General features: G+C 35.8%; 1 protein-coding gene across 1 annotated transcript; it reads right to left on the reverse strand.

Moving 5' to 3' along the window:
• Positions 1-1827: 1827 nt before the first annotated feature.
• On the reverse strand, positions 1828-20873 carry pkp1b (plakophilin 1b). The gene is made up of 13 exons (XM_058401978.1): positions 20320-20873; positions 18697-18803; positions 15702-16087; positions 15445-15586; positions 14805-15012; positions 13983-14151; positions 11881-11998; positions 10894-11064; positions 10166-10336; positions 7456-7609; positions 6119-6299; positions 5955-6039; positions 1828-2620 (listed from the first exon to the last, which is right to left on the reverse strand). The coding sequence occupies exons 1-13, from the start codon at positions 20501-20503 to the stop codon at positions 2546-2548; spliced, it is 2151 nt and encodes a 716-aa protein (XP_058257961.1). The 5' UTR covers positions 20504-20873; the 3' UTR covers positions 1828-2545.
• Between the last annotated feature and the right edge of the window lie 156 nt (positions 20874-21029).

The raw sequence follows: 21029 nt of genomic DNA on the forward strand, positions 1-21029 counted from the left end.
CACCTTGTACCCCTCTCTGATGTCTTTCACCTTAGCTCCTGACTCTACTTTTTTCCTTGGATGCACACAGTACCGACTTGTCTCTTCTACAGGACATGTCTATTTCACAGCTGCATCCAGTAAGTGTTCCAATTTTGAAAATTGCCAATTGTAGCTTTTTTGGCTCTTTTGGCTTTTTTTCTGCTCCATCCTTGGGCAGGTAATCCTTGAATATTTCACGTCACTCAGGTAACCTCGATTTAGCCAATACGCCAAGGTCCTATACGCCCCTGTTTCCAGCAAGTACTGAGAGGAGGCTTTCTGCATTTTAAAATGAAAAAAAAAACAAAAAAACTTCAAACTTATAAGCCAATTGATTAAAAATGGTCATGCTACTGCCCAACACTGCATAATGCACATTCTGATCCACAGTATATTAACACATTTAATTATTCATAATAAACAGTATACATTATTCAAATAAAATATGTTCTGCTTCATGACAACAGTTGAAGTACATTTTTGCTTCATCATATCGTTATACAAACGTCAAACGTTTTGGCCAGAGTGCAGATGATAATGTTTTAGAATTGAGTTGCACCCATACTTTTGCAATACATTTGGCATACCGATAATGTAGAGAACTCAATAGAACTCCTAGTGGTTAATAAGCATAGTTCAACCCAGTACCTTGCATTCTGACGGTTTTTCATCAAGTCCATAAATGAATGATCAAGTCAAATTATTCCTCACATCAAAATGTAACTAATGCTAACAGCCTTACTGTTTCCTCTGTTGCACCATTGTCCATTTTACATAAAAATTATTAATCTAAATGAAGTTATGTAGTGCCACAGCAAGCTTCATAACACATACTAATTGTTGACATTTGTCTGAACTGGCTGTGAGACAACTGGCATCAAGCTGGGGAACTTCCCAAAACAAAAAAAACCCACAGTACAATCCTGGTGTTTACTGCCTTGTTTTATAACTCTCTTACCTGCTCTACCATCACCTTTCAGACTGCAGAGTTGTTGTTCAGTCATCTTCACTACTTTTCAGATATTTGGGAATTTCAGAGGACATAGTTTCTAATCACGGGCCTAAGTGTGAAGCTACTTTATGGAGAACTGGGAGTTTGTGTGAGCTGAACATTGGGATATAACCACCAAGCTAAGCTAACAGCCAGGTAGAGAGTACCAATCAGAAAACAAACCTTTATTCTCTGTATGTCTGCCTTAATAATCAGAAGGACAAGTCCATGGTCTGGCTACTCCCAGAACCGTTTAAAGCCCTCAGAAAACAAGCTGACCTCATTCCAGTGTGTTTCAGTATGACCTAATTACTCTGGATCACAACCACAACTATCAATTATTTGTACTGGAGTGAACAGGTGTGGCAGAGCATGTATTTAGTTGAACAGGTGATGATAAACCAAAAGGATGGTGGACCTCTTACTTAAGACTTCAAAATTTCTTCACGCTTTTTATATGAAACACTGAAGTCATGTACTGGCTTGGCCTACCGAAACTACATAATAATGCTGAGAGATGATGGTCTTGCTCTTTTCTGTTCCTAACAGCAAAATCTGACTCATCTTTTATTTTTTAGATGACTCATTTATTTTCCTGTTAAACACCATTGTAATTGCATTAGTAATGCTTTCCTGTGACATCAGTAAGGCAAAGCAAAGAACTGCTAACTTCTCACGGGAATATCGAATTTACCACTGATTACAGGTTAGCACCAGAATCTTTAAGCACTTGTGAAAAGTTTCAATATGAATATGTTTAACATGTTGAGGGATGGAGTTGTGGAGTTTACCTTTAAATCACAACAAACAAAAAATACCATTTCAAAAAGCTTTATTCAGTTTCTGCTGGAAAAAAGGCAAATTAAACATGAGACTTGAATGAAATGACCAACTACAAAGGAACCCTCTTCAAATATTAAGATCAAATGAAAGATTATTAAAAGGCAATAAATCTGAAAAAAACAAAAAAAAACAAACAACAACATTAATATTCATAATAATACCTTGGTGTCTTACACCTCACCCTAAGGCTAACTGTATTGGGTTGGCAGACACCAAAACCCAAATCCTTACAACATTTATCCATTTTTATGAATGTGTCATATATTTCAAATAAAAAGGCATGAGAAAATTGTAGTTTAACGAATCTCATGTAGGCAGGCATCATTCCATTTCTATTCATGTCAGAATATCATCATTATACTCAAAACAACAATCCATGTAATGTAATAAATGTCATAAAAATGTAATATGTTCCCATTATGGTGCTTTCATGCAACAACAACAAAAAAAATCAATGTGAAATAACAAAGAATAGAAATAAAAAATTTTTTCCCATTCTGTGCAAACTCAGCGCTGTGAAGCTCATTTACATTCCCCTTAGCTGCTTTTTCCTTTTAACCTTCGCAGTTCTTTATATTCAAAGCGGACAGGAATATATGATTCAATTTCATGTGTATATTTACGCAAGTTATTTTCTGTAGCTGTTATGTAGAGTTGGACGTTTATGGAAGTCATCACCACGATGATGAATTAGTCAATAACCTGAAGAGACCTGAGTGCAGCTGAAGTTGTCTCATTCACAAAGAAATTCTTATTCATCCCTTGCTGGAAATGAAACAAACAAAACAAGAAAAGAACATTATTACAAAATTTACATTACACACTTTTATATATAAATGATTACTAAAAAAACAGTCTTGTAACTAATTTAGACATAATCACATAAACAAATAAATAAAATCCAAAAGTGAACTATCGAAACGAAATTAAATTCAAATGTTTTAAACCAACTCAAAAATCCCCAATATTGAATTAAAACTTACCAGGGACATAAGTATAATGATTATTACTAAGTGATATACTGATTAGTTTTGTCAGGATCTCCATAAATAATTATAACAATATGATAAAAAATGATCAAATAAAAAATTGTTCCACAAAAAGTCATTATAAATCAGTTCTAGAATTGAACAACCTTTTCAATGTGTTGTTGTTTTTTTTTTACACATGACCAGAAAAAAGAAGGGAAAAATCAATCAAGGTGAGATAAAACAGCAGCTTTTATCATGGAAACTAGCATGGTAAGATTTAATTCAGTACAAGCATACCAGTGGACACACTTTTTCTCAATACCCCCCTTTACCTTTTACCTATTGCTGCATAATCACAAATAAAAGTCCTTTCACTGGAACTTTCTTAGACATCCACACACCCACTTCCACCCAGGCTCTCCTCATTACTGACTTGTAGACGTGTTAACAGCTTTAAACTGAAAGCAGAAGTCACACACCCAAACCTATCCACCCTTCCACACCCAGCTCTGATATAAAACACTTTGTCACCTCCGCCCCTCCTCTACATGCTAAGATCTGCTTCGTTTAAGTAAACAGATCAATGCTGTCAAAAACGTCAGAAAATCAAGTGACATTAATTACCAGGCTGGCAGAATGTAGACAGCTCTGGTTGGAGCAGGAAAAGTTTGTGTCTTAACAATTTTAGCCTCTTGACATTTCATAGTTTTGTCTTGCCTTGCTAAGTATATACATGTAACAATGCCTCACTGCCATAGAACTTTCTTGAACATACGTGAATTATAATACATTTTTCATGGCTTACTTGAAGGCAGGGTTTAGACAGGAAAGAAGGGAAACTGATTCAACAAAAGATATTTGTCAGGTAGGTATGGCGAAAATGTGCAGTGTCTCTCAGGTTCCACTGTTTTGTTATGATTGCTATAGTGATAGGAACATCTTTTTAAATGTCCAGACAGAGAAAGAACTACTAGCCAAACTTAGTGTAGGTGGGGGGATTTGCAATGTGGGTTTTCTAATCACATAACCATTTTAGCATTTCAAAAAATGTTGATTTTCTGTTTCTTTGCTGTCTTATTAAAGAAAAATTCCATCAAGAGCACTTGTGACAATAGAAAATAGTGTCAGTAAATTAAAGGAAAGTTTGAGTATGTTCACTCACTCCTAAATATTTAAAAGAGCTGTTTTAAAAAATATCATCTGTTACTTAGAAATATCATGAGTTTTGTCAGGACTCATGAGTGAGGTAATTATTCAAATGAAAAAGTATCTAGTATTAATAAAGTTTTTTTCCCCCAAAAGTTAGATCTAAACAATGCTTATAAATATGTATACCCATGATGAAGGAAGTCTATTAAGAGCAGGAGAATGTGACAGGACAAATGCACATGACCACAAAGTCAAAATGCTCTTTTTGTATCTTATCTTATGTTGTGAAAGAGCCTGGTAATTACAACACAAGTGATTCTTATCAAAGTTCCTCGCCTTCTCTCCTCGCATAGCTATAAGAAAACATTACCAAGAGCCTTTTACCTGTCTTTGTCCATAAATATCTAACCTATTAAACTTTCAATCATGTTTTATAAACATATAAGTATAAAATGGAGTTCTACCATACCATAACAACAATTTCCAATAATTCCATGTATTCTTGGCACCGTGTATTTTAGCTGCTGTTTATATTTGTTACATTTTAGCTGAGGTTTTACGTTTGTTTTCACTGTTAGCTAGGATTCATTTAAATAAATGCATAATAAGCACTGAAATGGTGAGAAACAACAGTTGTTCATAACAATTTTACAACTGGTTACATTGGCTAGACAACAAAAAATCTACACTGGTATCTGTAGATTATGTAAGAAATACCACACTGCAGACCATATTCTTAAAAAAATATTATGCTCACCAAATGTGTGTGATGTGCCACGCCAATGTGCTGATACCCCCAAAGTATATTATTTTTGTATAAGTAGATCTGGATTATGTTTCTGAATTTGTTAATGAAGGGCACATCACACATTTTAATAATTTATAGTCAGATATAATGTTGTGGAATGTTCAAGAGACAAGTTAATTCCTGTTCTTACCTACTGTGTGTTTCTCAACTAACAAAGCTTATTAATTTAATAAAAATGAACGGTACTCTTAATTTTTTTAACATTAACACATTGTCCTAAAGACTGGGAAACTATGGATATTTTAAAGTGCTTAAAAACAAATAAAATGTCATTTAATAAAAAAAAAAAGGTTAAGTGTATCCTAAAAAAATCACAGCATTGACTTTTTTAAATTCTTTCTTAGATTATATCCTGTCATACAAGTCCCTGTGGATGAGCTGTCACTATAGAAACAATTACATATCAGAACGAGAGTGTTAATATCGACCTATCTTTCAGGTTACAGTGACTCTACTGTTATACAAAAACAATGCACACCTTTTGACCAACAGATTCAAGCATTCCATCACACTATGGTAAAAGATCAAATAACAGCCATACTACAAGTTTATAGCCGTGTAATAATAGCTCTGTGTCTGGTAGCTGTGGCTTGGTCATAATTTCTCACACCTATAGTGTATGATGAGTGAAGAGTGAAGAGTGAAAGCGTGTTAACCTGTTGCTGGTAATTCTTTTGGCTCAGTTGAAAAGATATGTTACAAGATGTAAATAAAAACATTTCAGCTGATAAAAGTTTCACAAAATGTTTTTTTAAGTATATAATTGGGACATTAATATGCAGAATTTGTAAGATGATAATATATTTAGTTTCCTTATTAGAATTCCAGTGAATTTCTCTGGTAAGGCTTAAATTAAATGGCACCAACTCTTGTGCTGACAGCAAAATAATGCAAGGAATATCGTAACTGGATAATTATTCTGCAGTAGAATCTTTTTCTGATTTGAAGACAGCTGTCCAGGACACTATACAACTCTATGAGTTAATAACATGTTTTCAGAAAGTTCAATAACTTAATAACACATCTTGTAATGTTTCTTGTATAAAAAAAAATAAAAAGAAAGAAAGAAGTGAAGAAGGTAGAACAGCTTTAGTTTTTTGTTAAACTGGTTTGTGTAAGAAGAAAAGTACAAAAGCATTATTAGATTTAAAGCACTGGCTAAACACCTCACCTTCTTGAGGACACTCTGAAGAGTCTTGTCAGACCAGAGGCTATGAAGGAGAACTCCTGCTGCCTTACTGGTCTTCGGCATGGCTCTGTGAAAAACAGTGCACATAAGAACATATATCTGTCTCACTACCAGCAGAATTTTTTTCCTCTGAATAAGACACTTACATGTTTTGACTCATGTTATTGATTGAGTTGATCAGTTCATTGCTCAGCAACGTCTTCCCCAGCTCAGGTTCTGCCCTCAGAAGGTTGGTTGCCGTGTGGCAGGCCACTGCCATGGTGCTGTCAGATTCTGGAGTAAGGTCAGATGTCAAGTTCTTGATGACACCAGGAAGAGCCTGACGAGCTGCCGTACATACACAGAGCACAATCAACACAATCAATAACAACAAACATCAATCTCACTATCAATACTAACTCACACTAGCCACAAGCATCAGGGATATATACAATATAAAAAGTAAAACTTAAAAATAAAATAAATCCATCAATAAAAAAATTTTTACAATCATGCAACCACCTCTTCAGCATACATGCAATATAAATTATATATATATACTACCAGTCAAAAGTTTGGACACATCTTCTAATTCCATGGTCTTTCCTGAGGTTTATTTCTTTCTACATTGTGAAACAATGCTGAAGGCATCCGAAATACACAATAATGTCCTCTGAACAGTTGATATTGAGATATGTCTGCTACTTATGCTCTGTAAAGCCTTCATAATGGCTCTAATCTGAGGTGCTGTTAATTGGTGATTTCTGAGGCTGGATGAACTTCCCCTCTGCAGCAGAGGTAAGTTTTGGTCTTGCTTTACTGGGATGGTCTTCATGTGAGCCAGTTTCATCATGGTGCTTGATGGGTTTTGCAAATACACTTGACAATACTGTTCTTGCAAGAACTATTCCAGAACACCTGACCTTCGTGTCTTAAAATAACAACTGACTGTTTTTTGTTGTCATTACATATGGATTACTTAAGTCCATTTGTGTTGTTTCATAGTTTTGAAATCTCCAGTATTATAAATAAATCCCTAAACAAAAAACACTGAATTAAAAGGTGTGTCCAAACTTTTGACTGGTAGTGTATACAGTATATATATATATATATATACATATATCTCACAAGCAACATATAGCAACATATATTATACACTTATATACATTTATACACATGGAAACAAAATGACAGCCAACAGAATGCATTTATAATTAATGAAATAAATCCCATGCATTATAGAACTAATGGATTCATGTATTGTTTGTGAATGTTACCCCTCTGCCATGTTTACTCTTTCTCTTGCTTCCTACCTACAAAACAAAAGATGTAGTCCCTCCCAACTTCATGTCTCACATGTAAACACTCGCTTGAATCTCATCTTGTTGCATTGTTTATACTCAGGCTAATCTGCACTGGTGCAAGAATATGCTTATTTTTTCAAGTATAAGTCACCCAGGATAAAAATACCAAATGCAGTAAATATGAATATAAGTCAATTTACCCATAACTCTGTGTAGTGCGGGAGTCCGAGCCAGATTCCCAGTCAGTGTGGTGATGCTGTTCTTCAGGGACAAATTCTGTGATTGTAGATGTGGAGCGATGTTCTGCATACCATTCAGCCTCTGGACAATGGTGTGACTCAACACATCTGACACCTAAAATGTACAAACAGGATAACACACATTAGCAAGTTCCTCATGAATACTTCTTATAATAGTTTTCATAAACCAAAGTTATATCTTATACTCAGTCATTTTCAGTGGAGCTATATATATATATATATATATATATATATATATACAATATTTCTCCTAAATTCAAAATATAACTATTGTTATTCAGAGTGTATATTTTAAGGAAATGACAACACATCAAAATAACCCAAGATCATGCAGTATTTGCAGAGCTTTAATAACTCAAATAAAACAAAATGAAAATAATTTGTAAACAAATTGTGTTAATGCTTTGGCTAAATAACATTAAGAAATCAGTATTTGGTGAAATAACCCTGATTTGCATGCATTTCGGCTCCATGCTCTCCACCAGTTTTTCACATTGCTGTTGGGTAACTTTATACCACTCTTTTTGCAAAAAAGCAAACAGCTCAGCTTAATGACATTCCGGAGGTTTTGAATAGGGTTAAAATCTGGAGATTGGGCAGTGGTCTCTTATTTTTTTCTGAGCTATATATATATATGTATATATATATATATATATATATATATATATATATATATATATATATATATATATATATATATATATATAGAGAGAGAGAGAGAGAGAGAGAGAGAGAGAGAGAGAGAGAGAGAGAGAGATAAGTATAGATATAGTTGATGTGCTATATGAAGGATGGGCAAGCATAAGGATCTGAGTGACGATAGGAGCGGAGGCTAGCTCATTTGGTCCGAAAAGCTACTGTAGCATAAATTAATGAAAAAAAAACAAACAAACAAGAAAATTACTGAACACAGAACACAGTGTCAGGACACAGTGCATTCCAGCTTGCTTTCGTTGTTTGTCCTTCCTTTGACCAAAAGTGGTAGCAACCACTGCATACCCCACAAGACTGTTTTGGAGATGATCTGATCTAGCCATCACAATTTGGCACTTGCCACTCATTCAGATCCTAACACTTGCCGATTTTCCTGCATCCAAAACATTAACTTCAAGAATTGACTGTTCACATGCTGCCTAATATATCCAACCCTTTAATAGGTGTCACTGTAAAGAGATTATCAGTGGTAAATGGTTTTAATGTTATGGCTGATTAGTGTCTAAAAAGAAAAGATGTTTTCATTGTTTTTCTTGAAAATATTTCAGTGATGGATTCCACTGCATCCAGTATCCACTGCATCCACTTTCATTTCCTATAACTGAAGAATAACTGGAAGGTAGGTGTACTGCTGTAACATTTGCAAGCAGGTAATTGTTTGAAATGAATGAAAATGAAACAGCCTTCATTTGTCACATATACATTACAGCACAGTGAAATTCTTTCTTCGCATATCCCATCCTTGGAGGTTGGGGTTCGAGCGCAGGGTCAGCCATGATACGGCGCCCCTGGAGCAGAGAGGGTTAAGGGCCTTGCTCAAGGGGCGAACAGTGGCAACTTGGCGGTGCTGGGGCTTGAACCCCTGATCTTCCGGTCAACGACCCAGAGCCTTAACCACTTGAGCCACCACTGTCCCCCATAGGTTTAAACCTAATATAAGTTTCCTGCCAACTGCTTTACGTTTAATCCTGTTTTCACTCCAAACATTTCTTTAGCGCTGCAGACTCAGTGGACACACAAGGAAAAAATAACGATTTTAAGAATTATTAACTGAAATTCTGTAATCTGTTTCATCATTGCTTCTGCATGTTAACTACCCCTTTTTTAATGAGAAAAAAACCCTCTACACTAAAAATCAAGCATTGTATGTCTGTCAAGCATCTATTCAGCATTATTTGTATTATACACTACACTACATGGCCAATACACTTTGTGCCATTACCTGAAATATAAACATTTCCATTTATTTTATGCTTTACAGTAAACCTGAATTACAGGCGTAACTTAAGCACTACTCACACTATTACGCATGAGTTACGTGCACTTGGAGGAGTTTGGCCAAAAACATAGGTGTGTCTCAGCTACACACGATTCTGACAGTAAACCTCAGCCATTTTTGTGTACGATATCTGCTCAGGTTTGGAGTAGTATTAGGTCCAGATTACTGTAACCACAAGCTGATTCTGAATATAGAAAAACATTTATGTACCCTTTAAACTTTTAACTTTTTAAGTAGACTTAAGCATTTTGAGCACACAATCAGACATGCAGACTATAATCCAAGCTAAATATGTCAAAATAAACTGTTATATACTGAGCTTTTCAAAATGGTGCTCGCACCAGTGACAGATAACATGGAAGCAAACAGAAAAACCGGTAGAAACCGGTACACTTTGCCATTCCAAACGTAGACGTGAGGTTTTCTTAATTAGATCATAGTGCTGTGCTCTTAATGATAATGTAAAGAATTGCTGACCTATCATGTCATCTTATTTAGACAAACACTAAATGTACCAACTTTTCAACCTGAATACTTGCATGTCCTTTATTATGTAATGGGTCTATTGGTGTATAATGAGCAGATGTAGGACGAGGCAAAATAACGCATTACTAGCTAGGCATTAAGCAAGGAAAAGGGTTAAAAATCAGATCTTACGATGCCCTTCTTGGCAGTGAGGTTGTGCAGCGCTCCACAGCATGCCTCCTTAGTGTTTGTGTTCTGACTGGAGCCCAGCAGATTCAAATACGACTGTAAGGTCTTCGAGTGAATAAGTCGGTTCTTGCCTTTGGGATCGAAATCATCCAGCAGTGGGTATTCAACATTGCTCTTTAAGACAACAAAACACAAAAGATGATTCATAAGACATGGTAATGATTCATCACAGAAAAAAAACCTTTTTAAACACAGTTTTACTTTCTGCTGGTGTTTTCACGCAAGGTAGAAAATCAAACCTCACAGTTTGCTCCCTTCTAAGCACTACTTATTACAATACATTTAATACATCGATTAGCAATATAAACAATGTTTAATATTGTCCATTAACAAGTACATTTTGCCCCTTCAAATGTTTGAGGATCTTATTGATGACAGCTGTGTAGTGAAAATAAAAATAACAGGCCATTAGAAAGGAATTAAAATAACCTATACAAAATCTAATATAAATATGACTTAAAAATATACTCTAATTAAATTAAACACAGGGATATTCATGCAAAAATAGTTTTAATGTTGTTTTCATTTGATAAAAAAAAGTGACCTGAAACAAACATAAGATAATTCTTAAAAAATGCAAGCTTACTAAAAAATTATAGGTTATGACAGAATTATAAATCTTATAAAAAGTTACTTAAGTGAACTTTAAACATTGCTGACAGTAAACTGACCTCTTGCTGGATCTTGCGGCTCTGGTTGCTAAAGCAGCCAATAGGGCCGGTATCAGCGGTGTTAGCTGAAGAAGCTGTAGCCTGCGTGTTTATCTTGCTAAACACAGCAGGCGCCTCGTTTTCCAGCTGATAGGTGAGGTTGTGCAGAACACACACAGAGTTCTCCACAGACTGCGGGCAAATAGTAGAACAAAGAACACCTGTTAGGACATGAAAAATGTTTACCACTTTATGTATGTTACTGGCACTCACCTTAGGCCATGTGTATTGTATTGCACATGTTTATAACTAAATGTATGACTACAAATATGAAGACTCCTGGTGTGTTTTTAAGGAAAGCTGGAAGTTAAGCTACCAGTAAAGCATTCTCATCACTGTACATTTATAGTACACGCTGCATCCGTAAAGCTAACAGTATTGTGGATGACCCCACACACCCCTCACACTCTTCACCCTCCTGCCATCTGGAAAGAGGTACCGGAGCATTCGGGCCCTCACAACCAGACTGTTTCAGTTTCTTTCCTCAAGTCATCAGGCTCCTCAACACCCGGGACTGAACTGTACAAAACTCTCTCTCTCTCACACAGACACACACACACTCACTCACTCAGGACTGAACTGTACGTAACTCTCTGTCTCTCACACACACATACACACACCCACATTCTCTCTCTTGGACGAACTTTCGGTCCTAGCTTTGTGTTGTTCTTGTGTTTGATATTTATGTTGTATGTTTATGTAGCACCAGGGTCCTGGAGAAACATTGTCTCATTTCACTATGTACTGCATCAGCTATATGTGGTTGAAATGACAATAAAGCTTCTTGAATCTTGAATCTTGAATTGTATCGATTAAACAGATCATCTAAAACTTCATTTTCTATAGAGGACATTTCATCCACTTATATCACTTAGCAATAAAGCAGTAAGATATCCATTTGTCATTAGCATACAAGGAAACAAGGTCCCAGTAAGCAGAGAATAATACCTTATCATCCAGATTGCCCTCATTCACAGAAGACTGCAAGTGTTTGACTAGTGAGTCAATCAGGCCCTCACAGTTACGCAAGGCTTGCCGGTTTGCCAGTTTGCCAGAACTGAGATTTCTGTTGGTAAAGAGAGTGAACAGGCTACTGTTACATAACAACATTTTTTCTTTTTTCTACATTTTCCTAATTGCTATATCTATGCCAGTAAACAAACATGTTCACACAGGGCTCAACAAATGCAATCATAAACCTTGTAGCCTGTTGTTGCTTAATGGACCAAACCAAGAACTTTTCAAGAACACTATGGGGAAAAAAACAAAATAATAGGCAAAAGACTTTTTATTTTTATATCACATATCTATTTTACATCATATAATTATATTTTCTTCCATATAAAAATACACAACATCTTTAGCCCACTTTTAAACTACTATATTCAACGACATAAAATTCCACATTTGTTTTCCTATAACTGAAGTTCCCACTGACAAATGCTGTGTAGGCAGCATAGTACCTGAATTTGCATTTACTTAGGATGTGATCCTCATGAGATAAAAAAATTATCAGAATGTATGTTAATTCTTTAAGTCGCTTCACTGGCGGTTAACTTAGCTTGAAATAACAAGCTTGTATTCCCGCGTACTAAGTCACAAAGTAGTTTTCACAGTATGAGGCTGAGAAAAGCAGCAGCAATCTCTGCCAAAATGCTCAACATTAGTTTAGTCATAACTGTCCATGGCTCGCAGGAGAGCGTTGTGCATTTTGCTTTGACATTTTACATTTATGATCATATGTTTGGTGTCCCGTATGTCCCACTGGACACAATCAGACCTAATCACCGGTTTAGTCATTGTAGAGATAAAACGTTGTTGTTCAGTGAAAAAGGCCTTTTTCGTATCGGTAAATGATATGGCTGGTGTAAAAGTACTGCAGCTACACCCTCAGTACAGCCCCAGGATGTAAAACATGATAAGGAATTTCCCTCAGTTTTAAAAATGTGTGTAATGACTCATGCTTAGTCTCATAATTATGATAATATCTAAGACATGCCAGACTCATTTCTGGTCTCACAAGAGCAGAAGACAGGTTCAAGGTTTTTGCCTATATCAAGTGTCACAGAGTCTACAATTAAATGCCACGGAAAAAACACAGATAAACGCAGATGAAATTTAGCTGCGCATTCACAACTATAATCAAGCAATTTTTTTTTTTTTCAATATAGCAAATGAAATGTGTATCTCCGCTGTTCTGTTTCTTCCCCATTTTATTCAGCACTGGTTGCTTAAATAAAAAAACAACAACAACATGTGATTCTGTAGAAATTTTTACGCTCTTTGCCACTAAAATCAGGTGCTAATTATTTATGTTATTCTTTTGTAAAGTGTCTGTTTAACCCTGTAACGCAAATTACTTAAAATCTTAAAATTAATAATAATAAAAAAAAGACAATTTCACAAGAATTGTAAGGGCAATTTGGTTTAAATAGAGATATATTTACCAGACAGATCCAACATATGTTTAAGTACCAATCGCATATGCATACCTTCCTATTTAATCCGTTTTTTTTGGAAAACATGTACATCTCTAATTGAAGAAATTTTAATATACAGTTTGACCTATCAAAAATTACTTATTTGGAAGATATTTAGAGTGCCAGCTAGTACATGTCTTTTTTTCTTTATTGCAAAAACTAATTGCTTTCATTGTCTTCTCCTAGACTAAATTTAAATAAATCACAATTTAAATAACATGTCGGCAAATACAGACTCTGTCAGAACTGTTTTTTAAAACACTGGATGTTTAATAAATTATTTTCTGTATTAACTGTAGTAATTGTTAAGCTACGCTTGTTATTTTTCTATTCTGTTTTGCATGATACCCTTTTAAAAAACCTGTATAACAATATATAATACAACATAAAAAGGTATAAACATGGTGACACCTATAACTTGTCAACAGTGTGATGATATAAATATTAGTCAAGAAATTAATCCAGTTAATAAAAACAGACGAATGAATGTAAATCATCCACTATGATCCTCTTAACAATTTGCCTACAATTCCACTTTCAAGAAAACTAAGAACTATGGGTTCTGCTCACCGTAGACATGCTGTGGCATTGCAAAAGCTCTCAGTGCGAGATTCAACATCAGACCCGATGGCCGAGATGTCTGCGTTCGGCTGCAGCACTGTCCCTGTGAGGACCGGCAGAGCCTGTCGTAGCAGTTCAGGTTGAATGCTTTCCTCTGAAGACAGGTTCCACAGAAGACCTGGTTTGACATATAATGTAAAATAATGAAAAATAATGTATGGTTCTTGTCTACTATCTGGTAAATTTTATATTTAAGGAAAAATAAACCAGGGCAGGTTTACGATCTGCACCAAATGTGCTCAAGAATAATGCAGATAACTTACAACCTTAACTAGACTTGTAGTTCAGACACTTCACAGAGAATGTAGATTATATTTCAAAGGTACATTTCCTTATGCAGTGGGTTATTATGCTTTAAACAGATTAGCTTTTAAATACTGAAAGATTTATTTGTTTGTTTGCATTTTAAAAATTTAAGATAAAATTAGGGTATCTAATTAAATATTATTCACCAGAAAAAACAACCACAAGTCTGGACTGTTGTTGATGAAAGGCCTGACAGCATTAAACAATGTTTAATTCACTGTCAAGTGACTCAATGTTGAGTCACTGATGGATGTTTTAAGATTGGTACCTACTACGAACCTAATAAGCACCGTAGACTTATGAGGGTAGTATTTTTATTCATTGGTGAAGGAAAAAGTCTCAGCTTAATCTTAAATAAAGACTCTTAGGTTATATTCCATTATTTAATAGTGTGTTAAACCAAGCCACAATGCACAACATCCTAGATTTGTGGCTCTCTAAGACCGCGTGTGTGCAGATGCTTACCTGTTATGTGTTTCTGAGTTTCAGCTGAGTTAGTGTTTTGGAGTAGCTGCAAAGCCTCGGTCAACCCTCCTGAGCGCCGCACCTCCTCCTTGTTGGCTGAATTTTTAAAGACGAGATTACGCAAGGCAGAGGCCGCTGTCATCTGGATGTCAGGGTTTGGGTTTTTAAGCAAGCCCACCAAAGCAGCAATGCCTTTTAGCCCCCTTACCTAAGAGAGAGGGTATATGCCATTCAGATGGTGAAAACTGTGTAATGCTATCAGCTATTAACTCCTCAGACAGGCTACTAGGGATGCGTGGTTTGCAGATTAAAGTGATATGCTATCGTTCCATAGTACTTCCTATTATATGGGAGTTGCACTCACATTCAGTATTTACTTTAATGTTTGGATTCACTGGTTTGGTGAGTATAATATGCAAATATCTGATTTTTATAAACATGCCTTACCACTGTGATCACAAAAACATGTTCAGTGCTGCATCAGAAATAAGCTCCACAAAGTATAAATTGTAACCAGTATCTGACCACACACTGCTCCAGTAAGGCTACAGGCTGAAATGTTGAACTGACATTCAGCCACTTCTGTACATTACATCTGTTACAGACAAATATGGACTTGGTTGAAATGTTCTTGACTCACCTCTTCTTTGGCCTTGTCATCTGTGTATGTGCTATGCTGAATAAAGGAGGCTCCAAGCAGCTTATACCTTTCATCGCCATGCATGATCCATGTTACCGCATCTAATACTGCGATATTAGACATGTTTGCTTCTCCATTCATTCTGATAATCAACACCAGAGAAATCTTTAGTCACTCATTTGACCTTTAAATACTTTATGCCAGAAATTACTAAAATGGGAGCAACCTAATGATGGACATCAGATCTTCTAACTCACCCGTTCATCTCACCCTTGCTCCTGCTTGGCACTGAGAGCTTGGGCTCAGAGTTTGAGTGGGCAGACGGAGGTCGCCTGTTGATGGTATTACTGCCAATGAATTGATTGCTAGGGCTCTGAAAGCTGTTGTTCACTTTCATTGGTACAGGGCTGGTAAGTGGAGGTTGGCTCAGACTCCTGTCCAGGGTTTTTGAATGCCTTAAATTCTGGCTCCAGCGTGTGGTGGTACTACTGATGCCCCCTTGATTGGCAAAGATGTCAGGATAGGTACTGGATTGGATTACAGCAGGAAGGCTGTTTGGTAGCATGCTGTTATTTTGAATCCTGTGATAGTTGGCTGACCTGGTGCTGACGCTCCTTTGCATTATGCCCTGCTTCTGTTGCCTCTGGAAAATAAACAGGCAAGAAACATGAATGCGGTTAACCAAGACCTGCACTGTGTAGACACATGGAAAAAAATATTTTTCACCAAAATCTGCAAGAATATGAAGAGGATAAGATAGCAATATAAAAATACTCCTCCTCTGGAGATGATCAGACAAGAGGACAAGAACGTGTGAATATGCAGTGTTACAATGTGTGAGCAAATGCATACAATTACATACAATGTATTGGTAAAAATGATGATTCTTCACAAGCTACAATAAAGTATATATTTTATTATGAAAGTTAAATCTAATAAAAAAGAATACTTGATTCATTATTCATGGAAATCTGTCAGCAACAGAACAGTCTGTAAGGCTTACTGGTTATATGATTAACGTGAGGTGTGGTAGTAAATTGGCCTCATGCAACATTATGAAATCTACAAAGAATTGTTGTTATCATTATTATTAATAATAATAATAATCCACTGATTGAGGTTCTCAAAGGGTGAGAGTTCTTTTGCATATATCAGTTTTTGCAGCACAATACAACCAGCCAGGAGCTCAACGCAAATAACTGCATTTTGATCACAAACAAAAACATGTGAGGGGTTTATATATACTTACACTCTAATTATTCTTTCTTTCTACAAATGTCCACAGCTTTATATATTCTACCAGATTAGCTTTTGTCAACTTCTGTTTCCTGAATATAATTTATGGGAATTCTCATAAAAGACAAGATCAGACAACCCTCCCACCACAGACTAATGAGTGATTTCTGAAGGCTTCACTCCAGTCTCATCTTTTCTGACTCTCCTCCGTCAACTAATGCACTGAGGATGACCTCAGATAAGCAACAACTATGTTCACACTCAATCGCCGTCATAACACAAAACCAGAAGCTAATCCATCATCAGTAGTTTTCGTGACAGACTGTTAAGCCTTTTTTTGACACACACCCAACACATATACACACAAAGCTGTAGAACACCGGATAATAATATAATAAAGGTCATATTCACACAATGCATCAAATGCTGTTTCTCTAAATGTGCAAAAGGGATGAGGTATAAAAAACAAAAAACACTCAAAATAAAATTTTGATTTTACAACCTGAGGCCTGTAGCCAAAATCTCTTAATTCAAGTCACTTAATTCACTTGTTTGCATTTCATGATCTCCTTTCACTAATCATCACATTCAGACAGAATGTTACAAAAAGTCATGTTAACAAACCGCATTTATTGCTTAAATGTTGCCATAAATATATTTATATTGTTATTCTATTTTTATTCAAGTTTTTAACTCTCAACTTTTTGCAATATTGCTTTCTCAAAAACCAAAAAAGAACTCACTTAAAATATTTCAGATTGAATTGAATTTTACTGTAAACTATACGTTAGCACAGCATTATCGCATTAGCATGTCCGTATCCACCAGTGAAGTCAACCAAGTTCTCTGCCTCTATATTTTTTCCAAGATGTATGTAATTAAAAATTGTGAAATAATTGCCTAATAAAAACTCTACTGTGATGCAAAGATAGTGCATGCCAAGAAAATCAGGTTTCTCATCTGACCTATCTTACTAATCTAACACCGTGTGTCAGTGTCAAAAAGTTTGAAATGAACAATCAAACAAAAAAAGGCAGGCTTTACTGATCACAGAGGCCTAGTGTACTTCACTTCTTACAGTCAAAGAGTGAGAGGGAAGACGTAAATAGCTAAACATTGAAAACATTTCACAATCAAACGAGTGACAATAATATACAGGGATGTGCATTGCTCAATATTAGTCAAAATTTAAATCGCAAATATATCGTTGGCTTGAATCATTTAACATAATTCACGAATGTGACAAGAAAGAAACACTAACAGAGCCGTTTTCAGCATAGTAGGCATACAATTAAGAATGAATGTGAGCTTACTGTGAATAAATTTAATGAACTTGGTTACATGGCTTTCCTGGTAAGTAAATTCACTTAATATAACTCAATATAATTCATTGTCACTTAATATAACTAATATAATTCATAAAATCTGAAAGTAATCATCCTCAGACCTACAAGGTGTTGATTGGGCTCAAATGTGCTTTTTAGATTTTGGTTAGGACCGTCATTTAGCCTACAAAAATAAAAATATTATTTCCAAAAGGTTCAAATGCATTATTTTCAATAAATTCTAGTTCTTTATTTTTTTTTCTTTACTCTTCTCTTTCTTTATTCATTTTAAGAGTTTATCTAAAAATGTAACATTTTCCTTACATTTAATTAACCTCATGTTATTACAAACACTAGTATTTTGCCTGTCCCCTACCCCCTCGGTAGCTCAATTTTTCGAACCTACATACAACCTAAACTAGTACAATAAAGTTTTACAATATGTTACGAACTGTTACGTTAGCATTAGTGGAAATGAAATGAGAGTTTCTCTGTATGTGGCAGTAATATATCCAAATGAATGTGTGTGCAAAAAAGTTCTGTATATGCTCAGTCTTGCACACTAAATCGCAAGCTTAGCTCTTTACTTTTACATATACCTGACCTTTTGTTAAGGTATGCGTTCATTATCCTTTAATTAACAAAATAAATAGCATGAAGTGTATTTATTAAGTACAGAGATGAAGCTTACCATTTTTGAATGTCCATTTGTGAAGGTGCTCTCTTGCAAAAAGTCCAATCCATTTTGATTAGAATAGGGGAACTTGCTTTCATAAAACACACTGTCACTCTTGGGGCCTAATAAGAAAGAAGATTGCAGTGGTGAAGTTGTGTAAAGTCACGTTTCAAAAAGTTAAATAATAAAATTATGGGTATAAACCTGAAATACTGTTTTGATGCAGCCTGACTTATTACATTGGAGCGTGACTGGCTAGAGATGAATAATCACTAATTTGCCAGAAAATTATTATGCACTACAAAGGTCCCCTTACACAAACATGAACTCAACACGGGTGCTTGAGCTCATGCGGGACAATGCCCTTTAAAATGGCGGAGGAAAATGACCTTTTTAACAGGTGGGGCACAGTACATTTCATGCAAATAATTAGATATTTATGTTGAATAATAAAGCACGGCAGTACATTGTTAACTTTTTGTTTGATTTAACACAGAATTACTGACATTACACAATTAGTATGTTCACCAATGTGATATGAAGTATTGCTGCAGTAGTTTGCGGTCAATAAACACAAACAAACGCAATGCAACTGCTTTATTTTATTTATTTATTTATTTATTTATTTATTTAATTTTTTTTTTTTGGACATGTATAAGTGTATACAGTTTAGAAATCATTATCTAAATTATCTAGATTTACAGAGGATGGGGAAAATTTTCTCTGGAAACTCTGTATTATGTTGTACTTTACACGTTTTATGTAAGAATGAATAATTAAGAATTAGATTAACAATTTCTAAAATTGTATACCCTTGCATACGGAAACTTGTAGAAATAGTAGCAGAAATATATTAGCACGGCCGATAGTATTTGCAGAAATAGAAATATATTTAACAGAAATAAGATGACCAATTAATATGCAAAAAGATTGAATGGACACACATTATCTACAAATATAATGCTAATTTCTTCTGAAGTCTAATGGTTTAGTTCGTTTCCACCTAGGAAGGCTGAATGCAACATTAATCCTAGATGTTATATACTGGGGTTATAGAGTTATATACTGGGGTTATAGTTATAGACTGTAGTTATAAAGTATTAAACAGGAGTTATAGATTAAGCAACTCTACAAACGTCAAACGTCGTCTTTACGTATCAGCCAAAATTTATTTGACATTATTCTAATATTTCGATTTATGTACAGCTTATAATAATGTATTATTGTTGTGTTGAGCAGCTGATAGTGTTCACTTTCACATTTAATTGATTTTACTTTACAGTAAAACAGCGCGTGCGAGTCGTTAGTAGAGACACCGCTAATGACTATAGCTCTGCGTCGCCGACCTGCGCACTTACACTGAGCTTAGCGCTTGTTCCGGACTCTCTTCTGCTGCTGTACGGACATCAGAACAAATCGTTTCTGAACACAACTAGATAATGTTGACGTTGTCACTGTTGTATAGAGATTCAGAGGGCGCACTGTGTGTTTTTTTGGTGCAGCATTTTGGTAAAAAAACAAAAACAAAAAAAAACAAACAAACAAAGAGTATATAACTAGTTATAGCATATAAGTAGTGATAGTATGCAAACACTTAGAACTAGTGGTCATTCGGCGTGGCTGGGATAATGGACTTACTGGTGGGGGACAGTGTTCCTGCTGATCCTCTGGTGTTGTACTTGCTCTTGCTCTTCCTTATAGTGCTCACTTGCTCCATCACGCGCCGCTGGCCCGAGTGAGAATCACCGTCTGAAGGAAGCGCCAGCGACGTCTCCCCGATCTCCCCGATAGATAAAGCCGATCTCAGGGGTTCCCGTGTCATTTTGGACACTGGTCTGTCGCCGAGAATGAAGCAAACGAGAACTGCGTCAAATAGGTGTGTGATCCTACGTCCCCGATGCTCCCTCCTGACTGACTAAGGTAGCCTGAAGCTTACCTGTTCCCTCCCTGTAGGCTTCACACCCTCCCTCCGACTCTCAGCCAGTCAGAGCAACTCCACCACTTTCAAATCTAACCGATTTAACGGATTTTTTTTAGCAGCTAAGCATCATACAATAAAACAACCCCCTGTGGGGCACAGGGGTAATCAGGGGCGAAAGAGAAATATTTTCTTTTTTTTAGAAATAAAGATGTGAATAAGTGATTCACTTCTTGGTGAAGGGTCACTTTCATTGAGAAGGTGTTACAAATGCCCAGCAGTAGGAGACTGGTGAACTGCTTTTATTTTGAATACAAGAGAGCTTATTTTGTGCTGATGCCAGGGCAGTACGTTTCTCACTAGACAGGCCTGGGCTTGGTTAAAGAGAAGGAAATCCCAGTAATAAACATCCAGAAAGTTCCGCCGCACC

This window comes from Hemibagrus wyckioides, linkage group LG11, assembly GCF_019097595.1.
Source record: "Hemibagrus wyckioides isolate EC202008001 linkage group LG11, SWU_Hwy_1.0, whole genome shotgun sequence".
In the NCBI taxonomy this organism is placed as follows: Eukaryota; Metazoa; Chordata; class Actinopteri; order Siluriformes; family Bagridae; genus Hemibagrus; species Hemibagrus wyckioides.

Excerpts from the sequence above, each read along its gene's own strand:
- pkp1b (XM_058401978.1), bottom strand. The coding sequence starts at position 20,503 with ATGACACGGGAACCCCTGAGATCGGCTTTATCTATCGGGGAGATCGGG. Across the intron at positions 11,065-11,880 it reads AGGGCAATCTGGATGATAAG|TCTGTGGAGAACTCTGTGTG; the intron begins GTATTATTCTCT and ends ATTTGCCCGCAG. Across the intron at positions 7,610-10,165 it reads TCACTGCCAAGAAGGGCATC|GTGTCAGATGTGTTGAGTCA; the intron begins GTAAGATCTGAT and ends TGTACATTTTAG.